At 54.8% G+C, this 27,113-nt stretch overlaps 1 protein-coding gene across 3 annotated transcripts in view; it reads right to left on the bottom strand.

Annotated features, from left to right (window-relative positions):
• MED27 (mediator complex subunit 27) overlaps positions 1–27,113 on the bottom strand; it is a 208,924-nt gene that overhangs the window by 25,402 nt on the left and 156,409 nt on the right. For all 3 annotated transcript variants that reach the window (XR_010729024.1, XM_066255891.1, XM_066255892.1), the window contains exon 5: positions 7,696–7,803. Coding sequence is in view for 2 of the 3 variants with exons in the window: in XM_066255891.1 (XP_066111988.1) it covers positions 7,696–7,803 (108 nt within the window). In the remaining variant the exon portion in view is untranslated. The remainder of the gene's footprint in view (positions 1–7,695; positions 7,804–27,113) is intronic.

Below are 27,113 nucleotides of genomic sequence, written 5' to 3'. Positions count from 1 at the left end.
ACTCGAGGCCTCCACAGAGAGGTTTAGCCAACTGAAGTCAGGAAACATCACGGGGAGCTCCGACCGACTGAACGTTCATTCGACCCCCCTTCCCCACCCCCGTGGCCGGCACCACCCCCTTCCTGGATTTCCACAGAAGCCCCGAGTGCCCCTCTCCTGTTCTGGCGAGACAGCGATCCAGAAAGAGGGTGTCGATTTTCAGTCCCTGTCCACCAGGGAAGCCAATTGACGGGGTAAGAATTAAAAAAAAATCTTTAGGTATTAGAATTTTAATTGGACAGGTTAGCAATTTCTAGGGGGACAAGTGACATGTTACTTCCAGATGAGTCTGAAGGAAACCTCAGAAGAAACATATGAAATGCATTCCCTACCTAATCGGTTCCGCAGCAGAGCAGTCCCGCTGGGCAGGCGGTCGCCGCGGGGGGCGGGGGGGGGCGTAGGTCCTGTCCAGTCTGTCTGTTCTTAGAGCAGCACGTGAGCCCTGGGCTTAGGCAGTGCAGCCTTCAGGACTCTCCAGAGATGGTCCCTGAGTGAACGCTCTGTGCCTTTGGTTCTGCCAAGTCACTGCCGAGCTGACAAACACTCTAAACCTACATTTTAGGAAGAGCAACGTCCACGCCTGACCTTGGCACCGACCGGCTCTCCTGCCGTTCCACGCCCACGGCGGCTTCCTCTGCGGTTCCCCACCGCTCAGCCTTCCTGCCCACTCCCACCCGCCAGGGCGCGCCGAGACGCAGACACGGGGCCACGGGCACAGGGCCACAGGGAGAAGGAGGAGACTGCGTGGAGGTGGGAACGCTACGGTGTTTACTCAAAAGATGAAATTCTTTTAAGAAAGCCTTCAGCACTGTCAAGTGTTTTAACAGGAAAGTCAAACGGAGAGAAATATGCAGGTTTAATTAAAGCCGGACCCCCAGCCCGCAGAGGCCTCTCGACACTCCGCGCTCATTTATGGTGGGCGAGCTGCTCTCTTTGAAAGGTGGTGTAAATAGATTATCCAGGGCCCCAGGGAACGGTTCGGACCATCTGGGACAGGAAGGTGTTGGACAATACGCCCCATTTACCAGGTACACACGGGAGAGAAAGAGATCCGGTAACAACGGGTTCCGGTTGTGCTGCGAAGGCACAGCAGGCAGCCTGCCCTGCATTTTCTGCTAGAGTTACGCCAGAGAGAGCCGTTTAAGCGGGGGCTCTGGGGTCGGTGCCCTGCCTCTCCTTGGGGCCAGGAAGATTTTGGAAATTCATTTCAGGGAGCCGGACTGATCCAAGTGAATATTCATCAGTCTCAGCTCATCTGCTGCCAAGAGGGCAGGGCTGACCGTTCTGCTGGCTGCGGTCTGCAGACTGAGTGTTCTGGAAGCCGCCAACTTTCAGCCGGACGAATGAGAAATTATTCTGAACTACAGGGTCAGGAAAAAGAAAGCGAAGCACCCCATAGTATTCTGGACAAGCACCAGAAAGCTCTCAAAGTGGAACTGGTGGCTGGAAACAGGGTCCTGGGAGTGGCCTTCGGACTCTGAGGACGGGCTGAGCGTTTCGGCAGCAGGAACACGGTCTGGGCTCCACCGAGGACCAGCCGCGCCTACGCAGACTCCCCGCTCCCAGGTCAACCAGTGGAACACTGAACCCCCTCTCCAGGCTCAGGAAGAATGAGTGACGAGCACGACTCTGACATTCTCGGACTGAAAAGGACAATCAGAATGACCCAACAACGACCACGATGGCCACCGCCACCACCACAACCTCCACCGCAGCCAGAGGCAGGTGCCTCCTCCTGATGCTGACGCATCCAGCCCGCTCTGCACCTGTGTTCTCTCTTTAAACCCTCCAACTCCCAGCTGGAGAAACTGAGGCTCAGAGTTGAGCAACTTGCCTGCCGTCACAGAGCTACTGTGTGGTGGGGCACGGGATACCAGGCTGTCTCTGGAGGCACGGCTCGCACCCTGGCCTTCACGCGGGACGGTGACTCGCAGGCACCCCCACCCCCCGGAGCTGTCCCAGATGTTCAGGAAGCACTCTTCTCTTGCAAACTCCAACATGACAAACGTACTGCCAGGCCTGCAGCTGTGCCGACCACCCCACTGAAATCCAGTTAGCAGCAAGGGAAAGTGTTGGCAGCTTATCGGAAAGTTATCAATTCTTCACGTCCAAAAATAGTACAGTGAACTATAAACTATCTAAAATTGACACTTCCAAATAAAATTTGTAAGCCTCGCAGGGGGCTTCAGCTTTTGAGAAACTTTCATTAGTAGCTTCCTCTTGCTGGGTCACAAGGCGATGCATCTGCAGGGTCTGAGTGCTACAGACCAGGCATGGGGTGGATTCTCCATGGTTATCCACATTCTCAAACCACAGACTTCTGCCCTGGCTGGTTGGCTCAGTGGCAGAGCATCAGCCTGGCATGTGGAAGTCCCGGGTTCGATTCCCAGTCAGGGCACATAGGAAAGGCACCCATCTGCTTCTCCACCCCTCCCCTTTCTCTCGATGTCTCTCTTCCCCTCTCCTCCTGCAGCCAAGGCTCCATGGGAGCAAAGTTGGCCCAGGCACTGAGGATAAGGATGGCTTCATGGCCTCCGCCCCAGGCGCTTGAATGGCTCTGGTTGAACAGAGCAACGCCCCAGATGGGCAGAGCAATGGCCCCTGGTGGGCGTGCCGGGTGGATCCCAATCAGGCGCACGCTGGATCTGTCTCTCTGCCTCCCGCTCTGCCCACCCTCTCCGGGAGAGCGAAAGGGGAACAAAGTTTCACCAAAGAAGGCAGTGTTCCCGGTCTGTTAGTCCTGAACTTTTCACTTTCAATCAAGACATACATTTGTTACTAAAAAAGCTGCTGAAAGCACCGTTTCAGGGCATCCTCCACATGCGAATTAAATCGGATTCCCCTTCCTCAGCCGCGCCCTCCTTCTCCCCCTGTAAGTAACAAGAGGCCGTTTTTTCTGAAGGTCGTCTGAACAATTTCAAAGGCTATAACAAATCAAAATGTTCCCTGCATCTAATATCAAACGGGGCTGATGCCAACACTTATTAGAGAAATCAGATTCACGCTTCTCTGACCCAAACACACCCCCACCCCAACTTTGAAGTGGGAGGGATGTGGGGATCAGAAATCACCCTGGAGACAGCGCTGGCTGTCTTTGAAGGTTCCCTTTGATTCCACTCTTTCTTTCCTCTCCTAGGCTAGGAGGCTAAGAGCAGCCTTTTTTTTTTTTTTTTAATTGATATGGGGTAATTAATGAAGCTATAGCATTAACATAACCTGAATCCCCTAATAAGGTATATTCAACAGAGACACTTATATCTTCTCAGTTAGGCCTGTGGTGTGAACTCAGGACAATGGCCAGGTACTCAGCTGGCCCTGGCTGTAACCTGCTGAGTCATGGCTCCTCCACCTCCCGATCACAGCCGGTGAGTTTTTTTTTTTTTTTTTTATTCTCTCATTGATTTGGAGGGTGGGGAAGGGAGAGAGAAGAAGGGGGTGAGAGAGAGAGAGAGAAAGAGAGAGAGAGAGAAGAGAAGGGAGAGAGAAGCACCAACTCTCTCCGGTTCCACTCAGCCGTGCACTCACTGTTTGCTTCTTGTACCTGCCCTGACCAGGGGTGGAACCCATGACCTCGGTGCACCTGGATGACGTGCTATCCGCTGAGCCACTTGGTCAGGGCCTGAGGTTGGTAACTCTTAAAAGCACTTTTATATTTTATTTGAGGGATCAGTCTACTGGTGGTTGGTATGAAAAAGATGCACCCCAGGAGAGGAGACAGGGGGATGGGGGTGCTGGTGGTCACTGCTATTGCGCAGGGACAGCCTGCTGGGACTCTGGTGGGCACACTGGTTGCCAGGTCTGGGAGGTGGGGCGAGGTGGGGCGGGGCGGGGCCGTGACTGCAGCAAGGGGACAGGGAGCCTTCCAGAATGTGCCGGCCGCTCTGGGTCTGGAGGACATGGATAACTGCACACCCAGCTCAGAGCCTGGAAACCCAGGGCTTCCCAAGCCACACCCACAGTGTCAGCGCCCAGACTGCAGCGAGCGCCCAGGCCGTGGCTTGGGCGCTGGCTGGCAGCTGCAGGCGGCTCCCCGGAGGGAGCAGCAGTGCTGCAGGCAGCAGTCTGCCCGTGGAGACCACACCTCGGGCGTGAAGGGCTCCTTCCACACGTTACATTTTATCTGGGGTAGGCTAGACATCTCAGCACACTGACAGCACTAATGTAGCCCTGTGTGGATATATTTACGTTCACGTAGACCAGGATCAGTACTCAAAGGAGACCACTCAGAATGGCTGCGTGGTTTTATTTTTATTGTTCCTAAAGTGCTCTGAAAGAAAGGGGGCTAATCGAGATGCTGGGCAGAGCCGTCGTCGGAGAGCTGCTCTGCTAAACGTGGCTGACGTCGCTTTCAGATGCCAAGCGGCTCGGCCCTCAGTCTGGCTGTGCCCGGCGTGCGGGCCCTGCTCGCACCGGGACGGCGTCTGCAGTGCTGATGGGAACGGGTCTCCTTGGTGATGGGAACTGCGGTGGGCTGCAGGTTCCCAGACACACGCGTTCCTTCTGATGTGTGGAGCCCATGCTATGTGCTCACGGGGAAACGCGTGTGCGCATGGGTACGCGTCCTTTCATCTCCAATTCACTCACGCCTTCGTTTCCTGCTGCTCCCATTAGCTCCCGCCACTCCTTTTTCATTCTCCACTTTCCTAGTCCAGCAAAAGCATTTTCACACCCCAAGTCACTTCCTCATCACCCTGCCATGCTGTTGGGCTTCTGTGTCCCAGGCACTGAGGTCTGTCCTCGGGGGAAAGTCCCGGAATAGAGCCTGGGCCCTCAGGAGGTTTGAGATCTGGCTGGGTACGCCTGCAGGCAAGTCATTTTGCTGTTCTAGGTCTCAGTCTCTTCATCTGGAAGGCGAGTCTAGGATCCAAAAGCCACTGTAGGCAAAGTCTGCCTCAGCACAGTGCCTACCACACTAACACAGGCGGCACTGCTAGTACTGTTATTAATTGCAAGATAGACATGTAAAGAAATAACCGTGACGGGCTCTGGCCGGTTAGCTCAGTGGTAGAGCGTTGGCCTGGCGTGAGGAAGTCCCGGGTTTGATTCCTGGCCAGGGCACACAGGAGAAGCGCCCATCTGCTTCTCCACTCCTCCACCCCACCCCCTCTCCTTCCTCTCTGTCTCTCTCTTCCCCTCCCGCAGCCGAGGCTCCATTGGAGCAAAGATGGCCCGGGCGCTGGGGATGGCTCCTTGGCCTCTGCCACAGGCGCTAGTGTGGCTCTGGTTGCAACAGAGCGACGCCCTGGAGGGGCAGAGCATCGCCCCCTGGTGGGCGTGCCGGGTGGATCCTGGTCGGGCGCATGCGGGAGTCTATTTGACTGTCTTTCCCCGTTTCCAGCTTCAGAAAAATACATTAAAAAAAATTTAAAGAAAAAAAGAAATAACTGTGACGTACTAATTCTAGCTAGAGAAAACGATTGTTCAGAATGCTGTGGACATGCTGATGATGATAATTTGTGCCGTAAGCAGAGGCACACCCAAGCCTGTCGTCTCCAGAGCCTGCGCTCACCCGAGGGGCCCCTGGGAAAACGGGACAGGATGAGAGGGAAGGGGACACTCAGCGTTTAGCAGGTGGACAAGGAGCAAGTGTCCGTTTCTGAGCACAGGTTGTGTTGTGCCTGACATCTGTGCACACCCTCCTTTCCTGCTTTGGGCAGCAGGAAGATGGCAAAGAGCAGGACATCCCGCTCAGGAAGACGGCGCTGGGAGCCGAGCGACGGGCGGACTGCGGGGAAGTGAGACCGGAGGCGAGATGTGAGCGGCGCAGCGCGGGGACGGGTGAGAGGCAGTGGGCCTGCACGAGGGGAGGAGGACAGGAGGGAGCGGCTGGAGGGATGCTCAGGAGGGGGACCCGCACAATTCCACGGGGTCCCGTTAACCAGGACAATGAACCGCGGGTGGAAACTGAGGCCGGGGCAGGAGACGATGAGCTCCGCGTGGGACAGGCTGAGTCTGAGTGCATGGAGGAGGATAAGGTGTGGGTGACACACGAGGAGGATAAGGTGTGGGTGACACACGAAACCACAGGGGTGACGAGAGGGGCCGAGCGGCATGGGCGGAGAGGAGGCCCCGGGAATGCGGGAATCTAGCGCAGACCGCGTGCGGAACCACCGGCCGCAGCCGAGCGGAGGGAGGGAGGGAGGGAAAGGCCAGCACACACAGGAGACTCGTTTCTAACTCCCTGTTTTAAGTGCAGAATGAAAAAGAAAGCACTAGTTAGCATTTACAGGTGGGAAAAGGCTGCGTGCTCAGGCCGGGGCAGGTAAGTAACAGGACGTGAAAGATCTCCCGCAGAGTCGGAGCCGGGCCCTCCGCACCCAGACTCTGGGGCCCCACAGCACGGCCGCTCTCAGCGCCTAGTGCACGCCTCCTCCCTCTCCATTTCACTCGGGAGACTGCGCAGAACGGGGGCGGGCCCACGCCAGGGAGACCAGGGAGCCGTACCCTTGAACAGATAACAGGAACCTCATCGCTGAAGGACCTCCGGCCGGGGCCTCGGGCCACGGAGCCGCGCCCAGCGTCGCTCTGCTGCTGCTCAGGAGCGAGGCTCCCCGGTTAGAACCGCCGCCGCCGGGTGACGAGGGCCGCACAGAGCCGAGCACGCCTGCCGGCTACCTGCTTTATCCTCCACACGGGCTCCAGAGACACTCTGGTTTTCCCAAAAAGAATAAGGAATCTCTCCTTCAGGACGGCTTCACTACCAGTGGTGAGACTGATAAGAGCTTGGCAGTGGCTCCCCAAGTGGACACCAGCATGCGATGCGGAAACGCCGGCTCACGTGTTCAAAGCTGAAATGTCAGGCCTCACTTACAGGTGTGTGCCAGGCTACGTGCCGCCTTTTTTTTGGAAGAACATTCTAGCCTCGGTATAATGTGGCTGTTGGGTGGTGAATGCTAGCACTAACTTTTAAACTGGAACGGGACTCAGGAAGAGAAAGGCGCTCTGGAGAGAGGGTGGACAGAGCCCCGGTGCGGGAAGGACCAGGGAGTGTCCGGGTGGGCATCTCCAGCTGCCTGCTCACGACACCGTGGAGCGAACACGAACAAAAGCTGTCAGCTCCCATTAGCGTCGTCCGATGCTCTCGACAGAGACACGTGGACAGTGTGCAGCCATGAGAAATGAGGGGTTCACACGGGTGAGCTTCCCATGCAGCCAGCCACCCGTGGAAACCACTTCCCTCCTGCCGTCGCGGTGTGTGCCACGGGCTGCCGCGGGCCAGCGTCTTCCTGAGGCTGCTCGTTAGCGTCACGGGAAGAAACTGCCGGCAGCCTGCGTCTCAAACGAACTCAAATTTTCCTCACAGTTCCAGGAAAAGCAAAATGCCGAACCCTGGGCTATTGATGTGCTGCGCAGTGACGAGGAAAAAGAAAAAAGAAAAAATCCATTTCCTCAGAAGACACGTTTAATGAGGCAACTGGGGTCTAAGGCAATAAATTAGAAATTCAACTAAAGCTTAGAGGAAAAAGCAGAAGGCTGATGAAAAATGCAAAGGGAGAGAGAGATGTTTTGTGTAAAGTGTTCACCACACTGACAAACGCAGGCAGGCAGATCAGCTCCGCTCCAGTGGCCGGGGCCGAGCAGCACGCATCTGGGGCCCACGTCATTTGTGGTGGAGCGCGGAGGACAAGAGGAAACACAACAGGCTGCCGTGCTCACCTTGCCGTCTTCCGTGTAGACGTTTTCACTGTACCCCTTCACGATTGTTCGATCAATGAACAGGCTCCGCATGACCACGATCACTTTCAACACCTTCCCCAAGGTCACCTGTCAAAACACACGTGTGCAAGCGTGAATACTTACACAGAGACATGCTAATCACACAAAGTTGGGCAAAATGATGAGGAGACAGATGGCTCTCCCTCCTTTTCTGAGGTGCACCGGGGGACATGGGGGGCACGAGGGAGCGCACGGTGGGTGTCCCCTGCGCTAGCACCCAAAGCACTTAGGAACAAACTCCCAACAACACACGTTCTTCCTCAACCACTTTAAGACGGGGCGGGGCCCAACTCGTTTAACCACCCTGAGTGGATTCATGATTTTGGCTTATAAACTTTCAGGGCAAGTTCCATCTATGTACTGCCTGCTGGATACAGTAAAACTGCCCTTTATTTTCCTCTGTCCTAAGATGATCTTCCTCAAAGCCTCGCCTCTGAGTCCGGCACTCCAGTGAGCACGTGTCCACGTGACGTCCCCTGGCCCCGTGTGCACCACAGGGGTGCAGACAGCACAGTGGAGGTTCAAGGCTGGCAGCAGACACCCCGGTGGAACTAGCGATTTATAATGGCTACTCAGGAGTGGAGGAGCAATACCAAATAAATTCTGAAGGTAAATGGAAGAGTCGCTGAATCTTGTCTCCAGAACGAAACATGATCCTGGAAATACGTTTAAGTGCTTTTAGAATGTTAAGAAAGAAAGTATATGGATTAAAAAGAACATCAGAAACCAAGGAAAGTGCAGCGGTGAGCATGCCAGGGAAAGGAGCCCTGCTGTGCTGGCTGGGGCAGCATCAGCCTAGGAACACGGCACCCTCCTTTCCTCTGGGGGGCTCGTGTAAGCTTCCCGATACATCGCCAAGCCTCTTCTTTCCTTTCCTAGATGAGACCCTGGAGGGAGACTCAGCACCGGACCCGCCCAGAGCCCAGGGCCCAGGGCCCGGGGTCTGGGCTGTTCCAATGAGGCTGACCTCACAGAACTGGCTGACAGGCCCCGCTGGACTGAGCAGGACAGCGCCTCCACCACACACAGCAGTCCCTGCCCTGTGACTCCCACATGCAGCCGTTTCCGGGGATGTCAGCCTGGCCGTTCTTTCCTCGTGTTCACCCGACCCCCCCCCCCCCCCCCCCCCCCCCGCAACAACCTCCCCTGCCCTTGACTGGTCCTGGGTCTCAGGGAACGTTCCCAGTGCCCGGTCTCTTCGGCACCTTCTTGTTCTGAGTGATGCCTCTGTTTCTTGTGCCTAAAATGCTGCAGAACTTCAACAGGGGGAGAAAGAGGAATGATGTTTATTTACATCTAAGAGAGTGTTTACAAAAACATCTTACTTTGCTAACTGTACGATAGATATATTTCTGCATATACTTTTAATTATTGCTACACCACGTAACATTTAGAGCAGGGGTTGGGGAACTATGGCTTGTGAGCCAGATGTGGCCCTTTTGATGGCTGCATCTGGCTCGCAGACAAATCATTAATAAAAAAAATAATGTTAAAAATATAAAACATTCTCATATATTACAATCCATTAATTTCCTACCGCTCGTGTTCATGGTTGCAGGTGGCTGGAGCCAATCACAGCTGTCCTCCGGGACAACACCAAATTTTTATTGGATAATGTATAACGTACACGGGTCGTTCTGAGGTCAGGAAGTAAACTTCCCTCCTTTTAATCAAGTAGTTGGCTAGCTAATTGCAGAAACTCTTTTGACGAAGAAGATTGCTAAAAGAAAAAAAGATGAGTATCGTACTTTTCAGCAGGAATGGACAGAGGAATTTGGTTTTGTGGAGAGAGCAGGTTCTGCAGTGTGTCTAATATGCAATGATAAAATTGCATCGATGAAATGGTCAAATATAAAGCGGCACTTCGACACATGCCATACTAAATTTACATAGAAATATCCAGCGGGAGACAGCAGGAAGAAAGCATGTCAAGAGCTACTGTGCAGAGTGCAAGCTAGTCAGCAGCAACTCCGTGTTTGGACCCAACAAGGTGACTGGAATTCGGCTAGCTTTGCTGGTGCTTTAGCAATTGTGAGAAACGGAAAGCCATTCACAGATGGGGAATATGCCAAAACATTCATGCTTGATGTTGCCAGTGAACTTTTTGATGACTTTTTGGATAAAGATAAGATAATCAAACGAATAAAAGACATGCCTCTGTCGGCAAGAACTGTTCATGATCGTACCATCATGATGGCAAATCAAATTGAGGCAACAGAAGTGAAGGACATAAATGCAGCACCATTCTTTCCTCTCGCTTTGGATGAGTCAACAGACGTAAGCCATTTATCCTAGTTCAGCGTGATTGCACGGTATGTTGTTGGTGACACACTACGTGAGGAAAGTCTTGCTATGAAAGTTTTGCCTATGAAAGAGACAAGAGGAGAGGATTTATTCAAGTCTTTCACTGAGTTCGCTAAAGAAAAAAATCTACCGGTGGATAAACTTATTTTGGTGTGTACTGATAGTGCTCTGTGCATGGTGGGGAAAAACAGAGGATTCGTAGCACTTCTTCATGAACATGAAAAGAGACCCATCCTAAGTTTTCACTGCATCCTACATCAGGAGGCGCTTTATGCTCAGATGTGTGGTGAGCAGCTTGGTGAGGTGATGTCACTGGTCATTCGGGTGGTCAACTTTATTGTTGCCCGAGCTTTAAATGATCTCCAGTTTAAAACACTGCTGGATGAAGTTGGGAATAATTATCCTGGTCTGCTTCTGCACAGCAATGTGTGTTTGTTGTCAAGAGGGAAGGTGCTCAGCCGTTTCAAGGCTTGTCTGAGCAAAATCCGGAATTTTCTTGAAATGAAAAACGTTGAGCTGACCTGTGGTGGTGCAGGGGATAAAGTGTCGACCTGGAAATGCTGAGGTCCACGGTTCAAAACCCTGGGCTTGCCTGGTCAAGGCACATATGGGAGTTGATGCTTCCAGCTCCTCCCCCCTTCTCTCCCTCTCTAAAAATGAATAAAAAAAAAAAAAAAGAAGGTTGTCAAAAATGTTGAGCATCCTGAGTGGCTCCTGAAGTTCTATTATCTCGTGGACATGACTGAACATCTGAACCAGCTCAATATGAAAATGCAAGGCGTTGGAAATACAGTGTTTGTATTTGAAAACAAGCTAGAATTCCTCATTGCTGACATTGAAACAGGTCATTTACTACACTTTGAAAAATTGGGAGAGTTTAAAGATGCATGCACAGCAAGTGATCCTGCTCAACATCTTGATCTCCAGCAGCTAGCGGGCTTCACATCTAATCTCCTGCAGTCATTTAAAGCACGCTATGGAGAATTTCGTGAGCACACTCGTCTTTTTAAGTTCATCACCCATCCACACAACTGTGCAGTGGATGGCGCCGACCTGAGTTACATCACCGGTGTCTCTGTCAGAGATTTTGAGCTATAAGCTGCTGACCTGCAGGCCTCAGACATGTGGGTGAATAAGTTCAAGTTACTGATTGAAGATTTGGAAAGACTTGCACGATAGCAAGCAGAGTGGGCGAGCAAACACAGTGGGGAGAAATGAAAAAACTTCAACCTGCGGACCAACTGATTGTCAAAACTTGGAACGCACTTCCTGTCACATACCACACACTGCAGCGTGTGAGTATTGCTGTACTGACAGTGTTTGGCTCTACGTATGCATGTGAGCAGTCTTTCTCACATCTAAAGAACGTTAAGACCAACCTACAATCACGTTTAACGGATGGAAGTCTCAACACCTGCAGGTAGCTTAACCTCACCACGTATCAACCAGACTACAAAGCCATCAGCAAACCCATGCAGCACCAGAAGTCGCATTAATGGTAAGAAGTACTTTATTCATCATTGGTTAGCAACAGCATAACAACGTTATTAAAAAGAATTCAGAGACTTATTGTACTTTAAAAGTGTTGGTCTTACATAAAATGCACACATTTACTTGTATTTAGTGTTAAACATATTGTATGGCTCTCACGGAATTACATTTTAAAATATGTGGCGTTCACGGCTCTCTCCGCCACAAAGGTTCCTGATCCCTGATTTAAAGCGCCATTGCTTATACAATAGGAAGTCACTGTTCAGGACGCCCACAAACCGCAAAAGTAGGAACAGCAACCCCGTCTCTAGTTCACATGCCGTTATTGGCAGGATGAACGGGGTGGGGGGGGAGGAATTGAGTTACGATTTTGTAATTAAAAGCACTGAAATTAATAGCCTTTGAATAGGCTCCGCCAACAGGACCACTGTTTGCAACTGCACATTTTAACTCTCTTTGCTAGTAAGCAAGGACCACCAAGCAATTGTTCCCTTAAAAAACAAACAGCCCTGGCCGGTTGGCTCAGTGGTACAGCGTCGGCCTGGTGTCCAGGAGTCCCGGGTTCGATTCCTGGCCAGGGCACACAGGAGAAGTGCCCATTTGCTTTTCCACCCCTCCCCCTCTCCTTCCTCTCTGTCTCTCTCTTCCCCTCCGGCAGCCAAGGTTCCATTGGAGCAAAGTTGGCCCGGGCGCTGAGGATGGCCCCATGGCCTCTGCCTCAGGCGCTAGAATGGCTCTAGTTGCAACAGAGCAATGCCCCAGATGGGCAGAGCATCGCCCCCTGGTGGGCGTGATGGGTGGATCCCGGTCGGGCGCATGCGGGAGTCTGACTGCCTCCCCATTTCCAACTTCAGAAAAATACAAAAAAAAAAAAAAAAAAGAAAAAAGAAAAAAAAACAAACCACAAACAAAAAACCCAAAGTCTAGCCAACTTTAACTTATAAACTGCCTTGGTAATTTCTCAAGTTTCTCAAGATGGAATTCAGGGGGGAAAAAACACACTGAAGATACTTGATATTTTATATTTCACTTATTTTTTTAAAAAGTAAATTTATTTCTCTTTTTTCTTAAATGAGAAGCAGGAAGGCAGAGAGAAAGACTCCCACATGCACCCTGACTAGGATCCACCTGACAAGACCCCTATGGGCAATGCTCTGCCCATCTGGAGCTGCTGCTCCATTGCTCGGCAACCAAGCTATTTTAGAACCTGAGGAGAGGCCATGGAGCCATCCTCAGTGCTTGGGGCCAACTTGTTCCAACCGAGCTATGGCTGCAGGAGGGGAAGAGAGAGAGGGGAAGAGAGAAGGTAGAGGGGGAGGGGTGGAGAAGCAGATGATCGCTTCTCCTGTGTGCCCTGACCAGGAATTGAACCCGGGACTTCCACATGCCAAGCCGATGCTCTACCACTGAGCCGATGGCCAGGGGCTGGTATTTCTAAGGTAACTAACTATGACAGCATTGCTCCACGCCCCTGCGCAGTCTTCCAACGTGGCACCACACACTGCCAGGCGTCCTCTCAGTGGCTGCACTGGCATTTCTCTAGCTGTCCTCCTGGTGTGTTGGACAGTAGTCGCTTCCAAGTTTTCCCTAACATAAATATGGCGGCAACATGCATGTTTTGTCCACACGGCTTTCGCTGTGTTTGAAATGATATCTTGAGGACAGATCTGCAGAACTGTAATTACTTAGGCAAATAGTACAAAGTGCTAACTGCAGAGTCATGCCAACCACACAGGTACGAACACACCTACTTCATCTTTTTCTTGCTTGCAACAGGTGCTATTGGATCAAAGAAAATAAAATCCACCCCGTCCCAGAAGGACCAACTTCATTCATTTCTTTAAATATTTCTAGGAGATTTTAAATAGAAATACGTGAGATGTCACAAAGAACCCCAGGGATCCGACCCACCTTTACCCCGGACGACTTCTGGCAAGCCCCCCTGCACCTGCTCTCTTCCCTGTTGTTGCGAAACAAACCACCACCCCGGACAACTTCTGGCAAACCCCCTGCACCTGCTTTCTTCCCTGTTGTTGCGAAACAAACCACCACCCTGGACGACTTCTGGCAAACCCCCTGCACCTGCTTTCTTCCCTGTTGTTGCGAAACAAACCACCACCCCGGACGACTTCTGGCAAACCCCCTGCACCTGCTCTCTTCCCTGTTGTTGCGAAACAAACCACCACCCCGGCGTCATTTCATGTGAACACTTCCGGTCTAGCTCTAAAAGGGTTCTGAAAACAGCAAAACATGACCATAATGTCATCCATACCACGTCTAAAAAAACAGAAATTCTCCAATATTATCAAAGCTCAGGCCAGTCAGCGTTCAAATTCCCAACATCCTCCTCAAAGACACATTTGTAAAAGTCTGTTTGTATCAGGATCAGAACGTGGTACACACAATGTGATTGTATCAGGATCAGAACGTGGTACACACAATGTGATTGGCTGACATGTCTCATAAGTCTCTCCTAAACGAGAGGTAATGGTCTATTTTCCCCACCTGCACTTGATTGTTGGTGAAACTGGGTCACCCCCCCCCCCCAGGTTTCCCCAGTCTGGATGTTGCTGATGGCCTCCCCGTGGTGAACTTTACATAACCCCTACTGCCTGTACATGGTAATCAGGGGGGATTCAAGCTTGCCTCTTTCTTTGTCATGAGCGGTGCTCAGTGGACCAACAGGAGGCGTGCAGGGTTGGGCGTCTCAGCATGATGCTGGCAGCGGGTGACCCACGAATTCACCAGGGTTCCAGGCCGCTGTCTTCCAATGCGGTCATTCCGTCTGCATTTTACTAGTCGGACGCTTATAAGAGAAAACTTCCCCTCCTCTACTGCTTGGTTGTCCAATGGCAGAATGTATTACAAAGGAAAAGCAGGATAAACACTCAATTTTTTTAAATTCACCAGTTTTTAAAACAATGCATCCCATCGGTCCACTAGCTTCCCCCTCATGTAGGTGGGACTAGTTCTTCTCCCCCTGATAGCAGTGTTAACACTGCCATCAGCTCAGAGGTGTAGACCTATCTGATGTGCTCTGTCTGATGCAGACCGCCCCGTCTGTGGCGGGTGGGCGTCTTCCTCGATGAGCCCCCCCCCCCATCACGACCCTGGCCTCCGCGCGCGCTCGCCGTCTGGGGTCTGACACTTCAGGCTGCCTCACCCGACTCCTGCCCAGGTCACTTCCTCGGGCCCCACTTCTTCCCAGTGGGAAACGGAACTTGAGACACAGGGCAAGAGGACCAGATCACTGTGACAGGGTGGGCTTTGTTTTTTACTTAGAGTCTGAATTAGGGTGAACACCTCCTTCCCACTCTCCCCGTCCTGTGCTCATCTACACGCTGAGCACCCCGACGATGGGCGGACACGGGGCTCCGGGAGCTCACGGCAGTCAGCGTCAGGGCCCCGCTCTGCTTGACGTTCCTCATCTTCCAGGTCTGGAAAGAAAGCTCTCTGAGATTCGGCAAGTCCTAGGTTCCCAGAGCCAGAGAGGACCCTGGTGCTCAGCTAGGTTGAGCGTGCGAAGAATTAATGCTGCTGCTTAAATGTTTAGCATGGTCAAGAGTGAAACTACATACAAAATTTTGAAGCCCGACAGTTTGAGGCTTTGGAGTCAGGTGCATTTGGAACCAGGTCTCCGAGTGTCACTCTCCTCTGCTAACGGAGATGACGACAGCTCCGTTTCAGAATGACCTCGAGGAGTCAAGATGCCACCGCCCTGGTGAAGACTGCGGCACAGGGCCTGGCACACAGCACATCCCTGTGGTGGCTCTGCCCACACCCGTCAGGACCTCGCAGAGGGAGATCACCTGAAGCCAGTCAGCATCAAAGCTGGACCCGGAACGGTGCCACCTCCACACGCTGACCCCGCACTGATGTAACTTACTTCCTGCTGCCACACACCCGTCTATAGGGCGCCATGGAGAGCAGCGGGCAGCATGCTGGGCCCTGAGCTATGAGCAGAAACATGCTTCCTCATGACTCCCAAAGGAGACCATTTAGAGTGGCGGTCAAGTGCACTGACTGGGCTGCCGTCCCACATCTGCCACTTCCGGGCAGTGTGACCGTGGCCAAGTCACACAACCTCCTGTGCCGTTTGCTTAGCGGGAAATGAGTGGGGCCTGCTGGGGAGATTAAACGAGAGGATCTGTGGGGTGCGTGGCTATGGTTGGGGCGCACAACCAGCACGAGACCAACAGCTGCCGCTCCGGTTCCCCGCAGAGCAGGGCGAGGACAGGGCGAGGACAGGGCGGAGAGCCCTCAGGCTCCGCCACCGAGAAGCAGCTGAGCGCGCACTCTCCAGCCTCCCAGCCTCCCAGCGGTGATGGTGACTCAGACGCTCAGGATCTGGACTGCGCTAGCTTTACGGTATCTGGGTGCATCAGGCTAACGACCTTGGAGTTCTGGTGGACGGATACGGCAACGCCTCACACACAAGCCAATGGACGCCATGTGCAAACTAGCCACAGCCGGCTGCTGTCACAGGCAAAACACCCAGTGACGGGCGACAGGTCGGTTCTTGGCAACTGCTCTGGGATACCACAAATAAAGCTAATGCCATCTGCTAATGAAGCAGGCTTGCTGTTGCCAAGGTAACCCTTCTTCTGTACTGAGCGGCACACTTCCAAAGAGCTCACTGCACACTCCTGTGTCTGTCCCTGTCCCTGTCCCTGTGAGTGTTCAACGGCAAGTTGTGAAGAGTCCAAGGAGGCACTTAGTTCCTTAGCAGGAGCTGAGGTGACTTAAAAAGGAAGCCAGTGGGCCTCCCCGCAGGCCGCGGCCCTCCAGGGGAGAGCCCTGGGAATGCTGTCCCGGCCTGGCTCCTTCTCAGGGCAGCTGGGGCTGAGGGCAATGGTCCGTCTGGTGCCACAGCAGTCGCCTGCCTGCAGCGCGGGCGTCCACTAGGAGAATCTCTAGTCCACTACGGCCAGGCAAGTCATAGCCGGGACAGGCAGTGTGGGAACAGAGTTGAAGATAACAGCAGAAGTATTTGTGCTCCGCCACCAAACGCTGTCTCCCGCAGACTCAGAGACACGGTGCTGGGACGTCAGCTGGGCTGGTGGGCCGAGACACGCTGACCACGCGGCACTGTGCTCCTCCGGGCTTGCGCAGGGGAAAGGCACTTTGAATGTGAGCAGTACCTGTGTCGAGGACACGGGAGGGGAGCTGACCGGATGTGGCACGCCTGACCCAGCGTAACGGCTGCGCGTGGGAGGCGAAGGGCAGCACAGTGTTTGTCGTTTGGACTAAGCTCGCCTGGCTGACCTTGCTTTGGGGGAAGAACTGTGTTAAAAAGAGAAGTCATCCACAAACGTCATTTACAGACAGGCAGAAGTCTGATATGTGGGCATCTGTACGAGGTCTGTGGTACTTTAAGTGTGGTTGTTGAAGTGCAGCGAGAGAGGTGGGGGGGCGGTGGGCAGAGCTACAGCACAGCACAGGGCTGGACCCCTCTGTACGAGGTCTGTGGGCAGAGCTACAGCACAGCACAGGGCTGGACCCCTCTGTACGAGGTCTGTGGGCAGAGCTACAGCACAGCACAGGGCTGGACCCCTCTGCACAAGGTCTGTGGGCAGAGCTACAGCACAGCACAGGGCTGGACCCCTCTGCACGAGGTCTGTGGGCAGAGCTACAGCACAGCACAGGGCTGGACCCCCCTGTACGAGGTCTGTGGGCAGAGCTACAGCACAGCACAGGGCTGGACCCCTCTGTACGAGGTCTGTGGGCAGAGCTACAGCACAGCACAGGGCTGGACCCCCCTGTACGAGGTCTGTGGGCAGAGCTACAGCACAGGACAGGGCTGGACCCCTCTGTACGAGGTCTGTGGTACTTTAAGTGTGGTTGTCGAAGTGCAGCAAGAGAGGTGGGAGGCCGGTGGGCAGAGCTACAGCACAGCACAGGGCTGGACCCCTCTGTACTAACTCCAAAGAGAGACGAGGTAAAGTGAATGGTCCTCATAAGGATTTCCTCACTGAATAAACAGGTGTACTGTGGGGCACACTGGCCGTGGACACTGACGTAGAGAATCATGTAACTTCAGAGCTGGAAAGAGTTTTAAAAACCTTTTGTTCAACTCTCCCATTTTTAAAGGTGTAAATGGAAGCGAGGGAGGGTAAGAAGGGTCAGGTACGGCCCCGCCCTGAGCAGGGTGACAAAGCGACTCAGGACTGAAGGCACTGGAGGCTGTGAAAGAGTCCCACGTGGGGGCTCACGTGCACCGAGGAACCCCGGGCGGGGCTGCAGCATCAGCGGGCTCTCCGGCCCCACCCCAGAGGCTCGGGTCAGCACCTGTGCAGGTGAGCCCCGGTGCTGGGAGGTGCAGGGGGCTGTACAGAGGAGCACTCCCCAGGGGTGTCCCATGGGACACGTCTCTAAGGTGTCCTTAGGTGTGGCCTGGAAACGTGTTCAGGGCCACCCAGGGGGTCCTCCTGCCAAAAACCAGGAACTGGCCGTGGGCTCTATGTCGAGGACGGGGCACGCCCCCGAGGCCTCGAGCATCTAGGTGCCCTGCTCGAGCACCAGGTGGACGGCTCTGCTGTGACTGAGAGGGGACGAAGAGAACGGGGCGGTGCGGAGGGGAGACCGCTTCCCTCTGATGAAGTCTACGGTCGGCTGACGCCTGTGTGGAGAGCCGTCCGTGGGCGGTCTGGAGACGGGGCTCGCAGACCAGGTCTTGGCTGAGAGCTCAAGTTTATGAACGGCGTAGTTCAAGGTGCCCAGGGGAGCCCTGGCCAGGTAGCTCAGTCAGTCAGGTGAAGTCCCAAAACAACAAGGCTGCGGTCGATGCCCGGTCAGGGCACACGGAAGTGACTGATGAGTGCACAACCAAGCGGAACGACAAACGAATGCTGCTCTCTCCCTTTCTCTCTCTCTCTCTCTCTCTCCCCCCCCCACCCCACTCCCTTCCCTTCCTCTCTTTGTCTCTCTAAAATCAATCAATAATAAAAAAAAAGTGGCCTGTGTGAGTTCAGATGAGCTGAAACCTCACCCTAAACCCACACACCTGAGCAGGATTGTCTGGCTCGGAGGCCTCAGGGCTGCCCTGCCCCCAGCGAGGCAGGAGGCAAAGGCGGTCCCCACCCGGATCCGCCACCGGCCACCCGCAGGAGAATGGCGTCCGGTGCCCTCGCTGGCGGGTCGGCCCTGCCCCACCTCCTCTCCTCTCAACACTATTCGGCTGCACTGGGCTTTTCACTATGTATTTCCACTAGCGTGTGCGCCAAGTTGACCTTGATGTAGAAAATTTTAATTCAAATCAATACATAGACAAGGTCACTTTAAAATCCAATTAATATGAACAGGAAAATATGCCTCACAGTTCTGTGAGCTGAGAAGGGACCGTCGCAAGTTAGTGACAACAGGAGTCCTACACGCTGGCCCAGCGGACCCTTCCTGTTTGAGGGCACGGCTGGCCGCGTCCTTAAGGACCGGCCATGGTTACAGCACCAAAAAACTGTTTTTGGCTTCTAGTTGGGGTAGCTTAAAATTAATCTTGCTTGTTTGCAGAAATGTGCTGAAAACTGAATTCCTATAACCCAATTTTAAATAAACCCTGGACTTCAAATCGCCGAGGAACCCCTAGAGAAACCCAGGGTGTTAACATACATAGTTTGAATAGTAGCAATGTGCATGTACAGTATAGAGAGCAGCTGCAATGCGATAGGCAGGCACGGGGGAGGCTGAGGCACTGGTATTTAAGAGGCAGACCCCAGCAGGTGTGCAGGCAGGGCCGTGGGCCGCGTCATCCTCAGGGTGCCACCACTGCCCTGCACTCTGCTCCGCATTCAGGAGAAACGGTTACTTTACCCCAGAACTGGGGGCCCACACCACGGATGACAGGGATGTGTCGCTACTACCAGGGTCCTTGTCGTCCGGCTTTGTCGCTTTCCCACTCGGATCTCGGGTTCTCTGCCCCGACACCGGGCCAGCACGGAACATGAATGGTCACGCATCTACCGGAAGAGGAACTTGCTCTGTAATCTCAAGGAGTGACGGTAGCTCATGTAGAACTGGAATGAGATGCCGGGTGCCCGTGACACACCATGTACCTCTGTCTCTGTCTCTTCTACATGGGACGGGTTTCAGAGTTGGCACCAGGGCAGGCCTTTCAGCCTCCCAGGGGCTCCTCGAGGTGGGGTGCAGATAAGGACAGCCGCAACCCGAACCCCGAACCCCGCCAGCTACGGTCCCTGGCGGCTGGGGGAGTCTCTGTGTTCACCTCTACAGGTGACATGGCAGCGCCAGACCACAGCCGCCCAGCCCTGCGGCCAAAGGGCAAGCCACCGCCTCGCATGCGGTCTGCTCTGTCCTCCCATCGCGGGCTGGTTCGCAGGACCATTCATTCTGCGTTCTCCGCCATTCGAGAAGAACACGACACCAGCGGACACCCCCTCCCCCGCCACCAACCTCCAGTTACCTCCAGCGAGCACTGGCGCTCCTCACACACCCGTTATTCTTTAACGACGCCTGTTTGTAAATAGCAGGAGGATGCAATTAAACTATGAGAGGCTAAGCAAACACACACACTAATTAGGACCTTTACGAGAGATTTTTTTTTTTCGCGTGTAGACTGGAATTTACTTTTCATTAATCTAACTTAATTGCAATAGTGCACAAATAAAGAGGCAAGACAAATGAGGTGCCCGAATGACTGCCCCATGCTGCGGGGCTGCGTTCCGCAGGAGCAGGGGCTGGCTCAGGGGAGGGTTTCAGCAGTCACACAGGTATCGCACCGTCATCATGATGCTGGCGCTCGCGTGCCTGAAGCTAATGAGGCCAAGGTCACGGGTTCACACGGCAGCCTCGCCCTCTTGTGAGTAAATTAGCTTTGCTCGATTCTGCGGCCGCTGACATCATGCCTTACATCTGTCAGCTCTCTGCCCCCGGTTCCAGGAGAAGCAGAGTCGGGGTCTGGATCAATCAGTTCAAATCCATTCGCACTACCAGCATAATAATGCCCAGGAACACCTGCTAAGTGGCAAGGCAGGACACAGTAGAGGCTTCTGTGCAAGGGGACGCCTGTTATTTGCAGGAAAATTTAGTGCTTTAATCTGTGATTCTAGGTGTGAAAGACCACACACCTGACAACAAAACTGAAACAGAAGGTGACGGTGTATCGACACTGGATGCCTTTTTTTGCAAAGGCCTCGGAGCCCCTAACGACCCGCTCCTTCACCAGCGCTGGCCGAGCTGTCCAGGTGGCAGGCACGGGACCACGGTCAGCAAACGGCTCCAGAAGTCACTCATCCTGGTGCCCCGGCCTGTCCTTCCACTGCTGCTCACGTGCCACCTGTGTCACCTCCCTCTCTCAGTCCAGACTTGCCTGGGTACCCGGAGGCCCCCCCCCCCCGAGCCAGTGGCACCCGTGGTCTGGAACCCGAGACTGAAAGACGCCAGACCCTGCCAGGTCCCGCGCGGCAAACTGGCCGAGGCTCCACGTTCAACGGCACGGCCCACACAGCATCCGTTCGGGTCTCCAGGTCCTGATTAAGTAAGTTCTCCAGGACAATACGTTCCCAACGTGTACCGCGTGAAAAGGAGAAGGTGTCTGTGGTCAGACGTGTCGGGAGGCTGCGTGCACATCACGTCCTGGAAGACTCACACTGCACGTGGGCACAGTAAAGGCTCTGAGACGGATGGCCACAAAGGAGCCCGCCCTGTCTAACCACTGAGCACTTCCTGCACGTCCTGTGTGTATCAGCTTCCTTAGCAATCAGGGTCGCAAGAAACCCACACTGGGAAACACCATCCTGGTATCAGGAAGGAAGTGCCTTGCCTACTCAACCTGACTGGTCAGTCTCCAGCAGCGTGGGGGTGTTTTTCCACACTACACCCAACCTCCTTCACTGCCCACCTCACCACCTGCTGGCAGAAACGGGCAGCACCACTGCCTCTCTCCGCAGCCCAGAGCCCGGCCCCACGGCACCGGGGCTCGCTGGGCAGCAGACGCGGAGGCTGAGAAGAGAAGAGAAGAGAAGAGAAGAGAAGAGAAGAGAAGAGAAGAGAAGAGAAGAGAAGAGAAGAGAGCTCCCTGATACTGTGGACACAAATCTATCAACTTTAGGACATCTAATTGCTCCCAGTTCAAGAACTTGCAAACACTCACTGTTAAATTCATTTTTATAGTTACATTAGAAGTCTCTGAAAACCCTGGTCTTGTAACAGCATCCCGACAGCTCTCACTTAATCATGCTGGTAGATCATATTTAAAAACAAAATAGAGCTAAAAAAAATCACTCTGTGTTAGCGAGCAGATGTCTAGCCCATTTGCAATTAATACGACCCACTTCCATACAATCAGACTGCTTAAAATTCCTGGAACAAGATGTAAAAGTTAAGATGCAAATGCTCTGATTTTAATGAGAATGAATGGAAACGATAAATCCTCTCTCCCTCTGAGGGTAGGTACCATCTACACAGAAGCCCCAACTGCACACTAAATTTATCAACAAAACAATCGTTTGATAAAGCCTGTGAGAGAGAAGAAAATAGAACTGGGAATCAGGAGTGTATGCAGAGAGCATTTCCCACCAAAATGAAATGCTAACAAAACCATTACTCTGTGAAGAAGCTTTTAAAGGACCCTTGGCTCATGTTAATTCACTTCTGCGCTCAGTTACCTACACGCACTAGGAGCTTCCTGTGCTGGTGTGACCCAGTGACCTTTCCATGGACAGCGCAGAGGGTGACAGGGGACAGGGGAGACCAGGACTTTGGGACGTCCTGCATCTCACTTCAAATCCCAGCTGCACGTTCAGTGTGACCGAGTCCTGGTGCTTTCATCCACAGAATGGCGGTGACATCTTGCATTGAGGGGTTGCTGTGAAAACCAAATCAACGCCTTACGTTCAAGTTTCAACCGCACGGCAGGGGCAGCAATGATTAGACTTCTATCCATGATGGCAGGCACAGATTTTCTAGAATCAAGACAAGTCTCCCCGCTGCCTTATTCCTCCTGGCTTGGAAGGCCCGTCGCTTATGAGTCTCACCCCTTCCACGCGGTGCAGTCGCCATGAGAAGTGCCCTCTGGAGGCTGTATTTTCACTGAGGACAGTGGGTTTCTGGAGGAGTGAACCCCACCCCGCTCCTCCTGGATCAGCTACCCTGCCCCCTCGCCCCTCTAGCTCCAGGTGAGACTTACAGCTGAGCCAAGTGCCCAGGGGCCTGGGAATGCCCTGGACCCCGGTGCGGTGCCCGCGCGGGCAGCACTGTGGTCTGTTGAGTTAAACCATCAGGGCACTATGTGTGCCTGCGTCTTCATGCATTCACGGCTGTTACGAAGGCCTCCCTTGTGCAAGGCACAGTTCCAAGCCCTGAAGACATGACAAGGAACAAGAGGAACTGGATAAAATCCCTCTTTTCTGGGGCTCTCACCGTTTTGCAGGAGGTCAGCTCAGGGCTGGGAGCAGAAGGGCAGGGACCAGGCACTGACCCCCCCGACCTCCTGTGACACCTGTAAAGCCAGGCGCTCAGAAAGCGCTCTCTACAGCAATGACACAGCCCAGGCCCGCAGAGGCACAGTGACACTCTGAGAGGCTGAGTGGCTCAGAAACCTCCGGAAACGGGAGACAACGAACGGGAGCAGAAAGAATGTGCACTCTGGAGTCAGAGTGACAGAGGCTAACCCTCAGCCTGGCTGCTCACCTGCTAGGCGCTGGGAACGCTTTATTGTGCCTCTCTGAGGAGCACCCGCCTGTGAGGGCTGTGAGGTCACACGTGTTCACGCCGTGCACGTCCACTGGGCTCTCGGCGCGTGTTCACGCCATGCACTTCCGCTGGGCTCTCACACGTGTTCATGCCGTGCATGTCCGCTGGGCTCTCACAGGTGTTCATGCTGTGCACGTCCGCTGGGCTCTCACACGTGTTCATGCCGTGCACGTCCGCTGGGCTCTCACAGGTGTTCATGCCGTGCACTTCCGCTGGGCTCTCACACGTGTTCATGCCGTGCACGTCCGCTGGGCTCTCACAGGTGTTCATGCCGTGCACTTCCGCTGGGCTCTCACACGTGTTCATGCCGTGCATGTCCGCTGGGCTCTCACAGGTGTTCATGCCGTGCACTTCCGCTGGGCTCTCACACGTGTTCATGCCGTGCACGTCCGCTGGGCTCTCACAGGTGTTCATGCCGTGCACGTCCGCTGGGCTCTCACAGGTGTTCATGCCGTGCACTTCCGCTGGGCTCTCACAGGTGTTCATGCCGTGCACGTCCGCTGGGCTCTCACAGGTGTTCATGCCGTGCACGTCCGCTGGGCTCTCACAGGTGTTCATGCCGTGCACTTCCGCTGGGCTCTCACACGTGTTCATGCCGTGCATGTCCGCTGGGCTCTCACAGGTGTTCATGCCGTGCACTTCCGCTGGGCTCTCACACGTGTTCATGCCGTGCACGTCCGCTGGGCTCTCACAGGTGTTCATGCCGTGCACTTCCGCTGGGCTCTCACAGGTGTTCATGCCGTGCACGTCTGCTGGGCTCTCACAGGTGTTCATGCCGTGCACGTCCGCTGGGCTCTCACAGGTGTTCATGCCGTGCACGTCTGCTGGGCTCTCACAGGTGTTCATGCCGTGCACGTCCGCTGGGCTCTCGGCGTGTGTCCACTCAGTGCACGTCCGCTGGGCTCTCGGCGTGTGTCCACTCAGTGCACGTCCGCTGGGCTCTCGGCGTGTGTCCACTCAGTGCACGTCCGCTGGGCTCTCGGCGTGTGTCCACTCAGTGCACGTCCGCTGGGCTCTCGGCGTGTGTCCACTCAGTGCACGTCCGCTGGGCTCTCAGTGCGTGTCCACTCAGTGCACGTCCACTGGGTTCTCACACGTGTTCATGCCGTGCACGTCCGCTGGGCTCTCACACGTGTTCATGCCGTGCACGTCCGCTGGGCTCTCACACGTGTTCATGCCGTGCACGTCCGCTGGGCTCTCACACGTGTTCATGCCGTGCACGTCCGCTGGGCTCTCACACGTGTTCATGCCGTGCATGTCCGCTGGGCTCTCACAGGTGTTCATGCCGTGCACGTCTGCTGGGCTCTCACAGGTGTTCATGCCGTGCACGTCTGCTGGGCTCTCACAGGTGTTCATGCCGTGCACGTCTGCTGGGCTCTCACAGGTGTTCATGCCGTGCACGTCCGCTGGGCTCTCGGCGTGTGTCCACTCAGTGCACGTCCGCTGGGCTCTCACAGGTGTTCATGCCGTGCACGTCTGCTGGGCTCTCACAGGTGTTCATGCCGTGCACGTCCGCTGGGCTCTCGGCGTGTGTCCACTCAGTGCACGTCCGCTGGGCTCTCGGCGTGTGTCCACTCAGTGCACGTCCGCTGGGCTCTCAGTGCGTGTCCACTCAGTGCACGTCCGCTGGGCTCTCGGCGTGTGTCCACTCAGTGCACGTCCGCTGGGCTCTCACACGTGTTCATGCCGTGCATGTCCACTGGGCTCTCAGTGCGTGTCCACTCAGTGCACGTCCACTGGGTTCTCACACGTGTTCATGCCGTGCACGTCCGCTGGGCTCTCACACGTGTTCATGCCGTGCACGTCTGCTGGGCTCTCACAGGTGTTCATGCCGTGCACGTCCGCTGGGCTCTCACACGTGTTCATGCCGTGCACGTCTGCTGGGCTCTCACAGGTGTTCATGCCGTGCACGTCCGCTGGGCTCTCGGCGTGTGTCCACTCAGTGCACGTCCGCTGGGCTCTCGGCGTGTGTCCACTCAGTGCACGTCCGCTGGGCTCTCGGCGTGTGTCCACTCAGTGCACGTCCGCTGGGCTCTCGGCGTGTGTCCACTCAGTGCACGTCCGCTGGGCTCTCACACGTGTTCATGCCGTGCACGTCCGCTGGGCTCTCAGTGCGTGTCCACTCAGTGCACGTCCACTGGGCTCTCACACGTGTTCATGCCGTGCACGTCCGCTGGGCTCTCAGCGTGTGTCCACTCAGTGCACGTCCGCTGGGCTCTCACACGTGTTCATGCCGTGCACGTCCGCTGGGCTCTCAGCGTGTGTCCACTCAGTGCACGTCCGCTGGGCTCTTGGCGCATGCCAGCACCATCCCTGCATGTGTCCACCCAGTACACCCGGCATGTGCCAGCGCCATCCCAGGCACGGGAGAGCCTCAGTGAGCAAGACAAAGTCTCCGCCTTCACAGAGCGCGTAGTCTAGTGATCAGCAAAGAACGTGTCACATGGAGAAAAGAAAGCAGGGAGGGGCGGGTGTCAGGGAGGGGCCGGGCACTGTTTTCAACAGCACGGGCAGACCTAGGAACTGTCTGGGAAGTGAAGGAGAGAGCCAGGGCCAGGCCTGATGTGCTCTAGGAGCAGCAAGGAGGCCACAGTGGGGTGAGTCGGGGACAAGTGGGAGGAGACGGGGTAGAAGGCAGAGTGGGGAGAAGGGCCCGAGGGACCGTGGTAAAGACCCTCTGAGTGGGAAGCCAGAAGAGTCTTCTGGACAGAGGAGTGACATTTTGGAAACCGTGCTCTGGCAAGAGCGTGTGAACAGACTACAGAGGGGCAATGCTGGCAGCAGAGGCCGGCTGGACCTGGGCTGCGGGAGGAGCCGGTGAGACTGCACAGAAGAAGCCACAGAGGGTGCCATGGCCTGGCTGTGAGGTGTGAGAGAGGAGAGGTCAGCTGGACCTGGGCTGCGGGAGGAGCCGGTGAGACTGCACGGAAGAAGCCACAGAGGGTGCCATGGCCTGGCTGTGAGGTGTGAGAGAGGAGAGGCCGGGCTGGGTGACAGGAGGAACGGAGGTTCCTCACTGACACAGGGACACTGCTCAGGCACAGGGTGCAAATCTAGGGGGCCGTCAGCAGGCAGCTGAAGCCCGGGGGCAGGCCTGCACCAAGGGTGTAAGCCTGGGCGCCATATCAACAAACAGGACGTCCTCAGACCAGGGAAGTGCGGGCAGGCGGAGGAGGGACTGGAGCTGACCGCTGTGAGTCCAGTTCTGGGTGGGGCGCCAATGTTTTGGGAAGGGGAAGGGGAAGAGAACCCTGCAGAGAACTGGGAGGGGATCATGAATGAATAGGTGAAGTGATGACAATTAACTTTAAGACAAAACCCAACAAAGCCCCTACTCCAGAAGTCTGACAGACCCCACACGACAGGACCTGGAGCCGGAGAAGCGCAGCTGCTCGGTGAGGTACAAGCAACTCGTAGCGCCCTTCAAAGCTGACTTGAACCTGTCGCCACGTAATTTTAACTAAAACTATCATTCAGGAATGAGGGGAGAAAAGTAAGATGAAAGTATTTTTATCTTATGTTCAAAGGAAGTCCCACCTTATTACAAAGGAATTTTCTTCTATTCACAATGTGTATGATCAACAGCCAACATGGTAATTAAGTCATGAACAAGGGCCCCAGAATTTTATGATCTTCGACAGACGTCGAGTGGGAATCACTGCGCTCCCCCCTCACCTCCCGCCACCCAGGCTCCCGGCTCGCCAGCAGCTGGCCCTGCTCCGGGCTCCCTGCCTGGATGAAGCGGGTCACGTCCACAACAGCCCCGCGCCAGAGCACCTGACCAGCACGTGCCTCAGGGAGGAAGCGAGGTCAGGAATGAACTGACTCCTCAACGTCACACGGCTGAGCAACGGACT

Source organism: Saccopteryx bilineata, chromosome 2, assembly GCF_036850765.1.
Source record: "Saccopteryx bilineata isolate mSacBil1 chromosome 2, mSacBil1_pri_phased_curated, whole genome shotgun sequence".
Taxonomy (NCBI): Eukaryota; Metazoa; Chordata; class Mammalia; order Chiroptera; family Emballonuridae; genus Saccopteryx; species Saccopteryx bilineata.
This window is presented reverse-complemented; position numbering and strand designations above follow the sequence as displayed.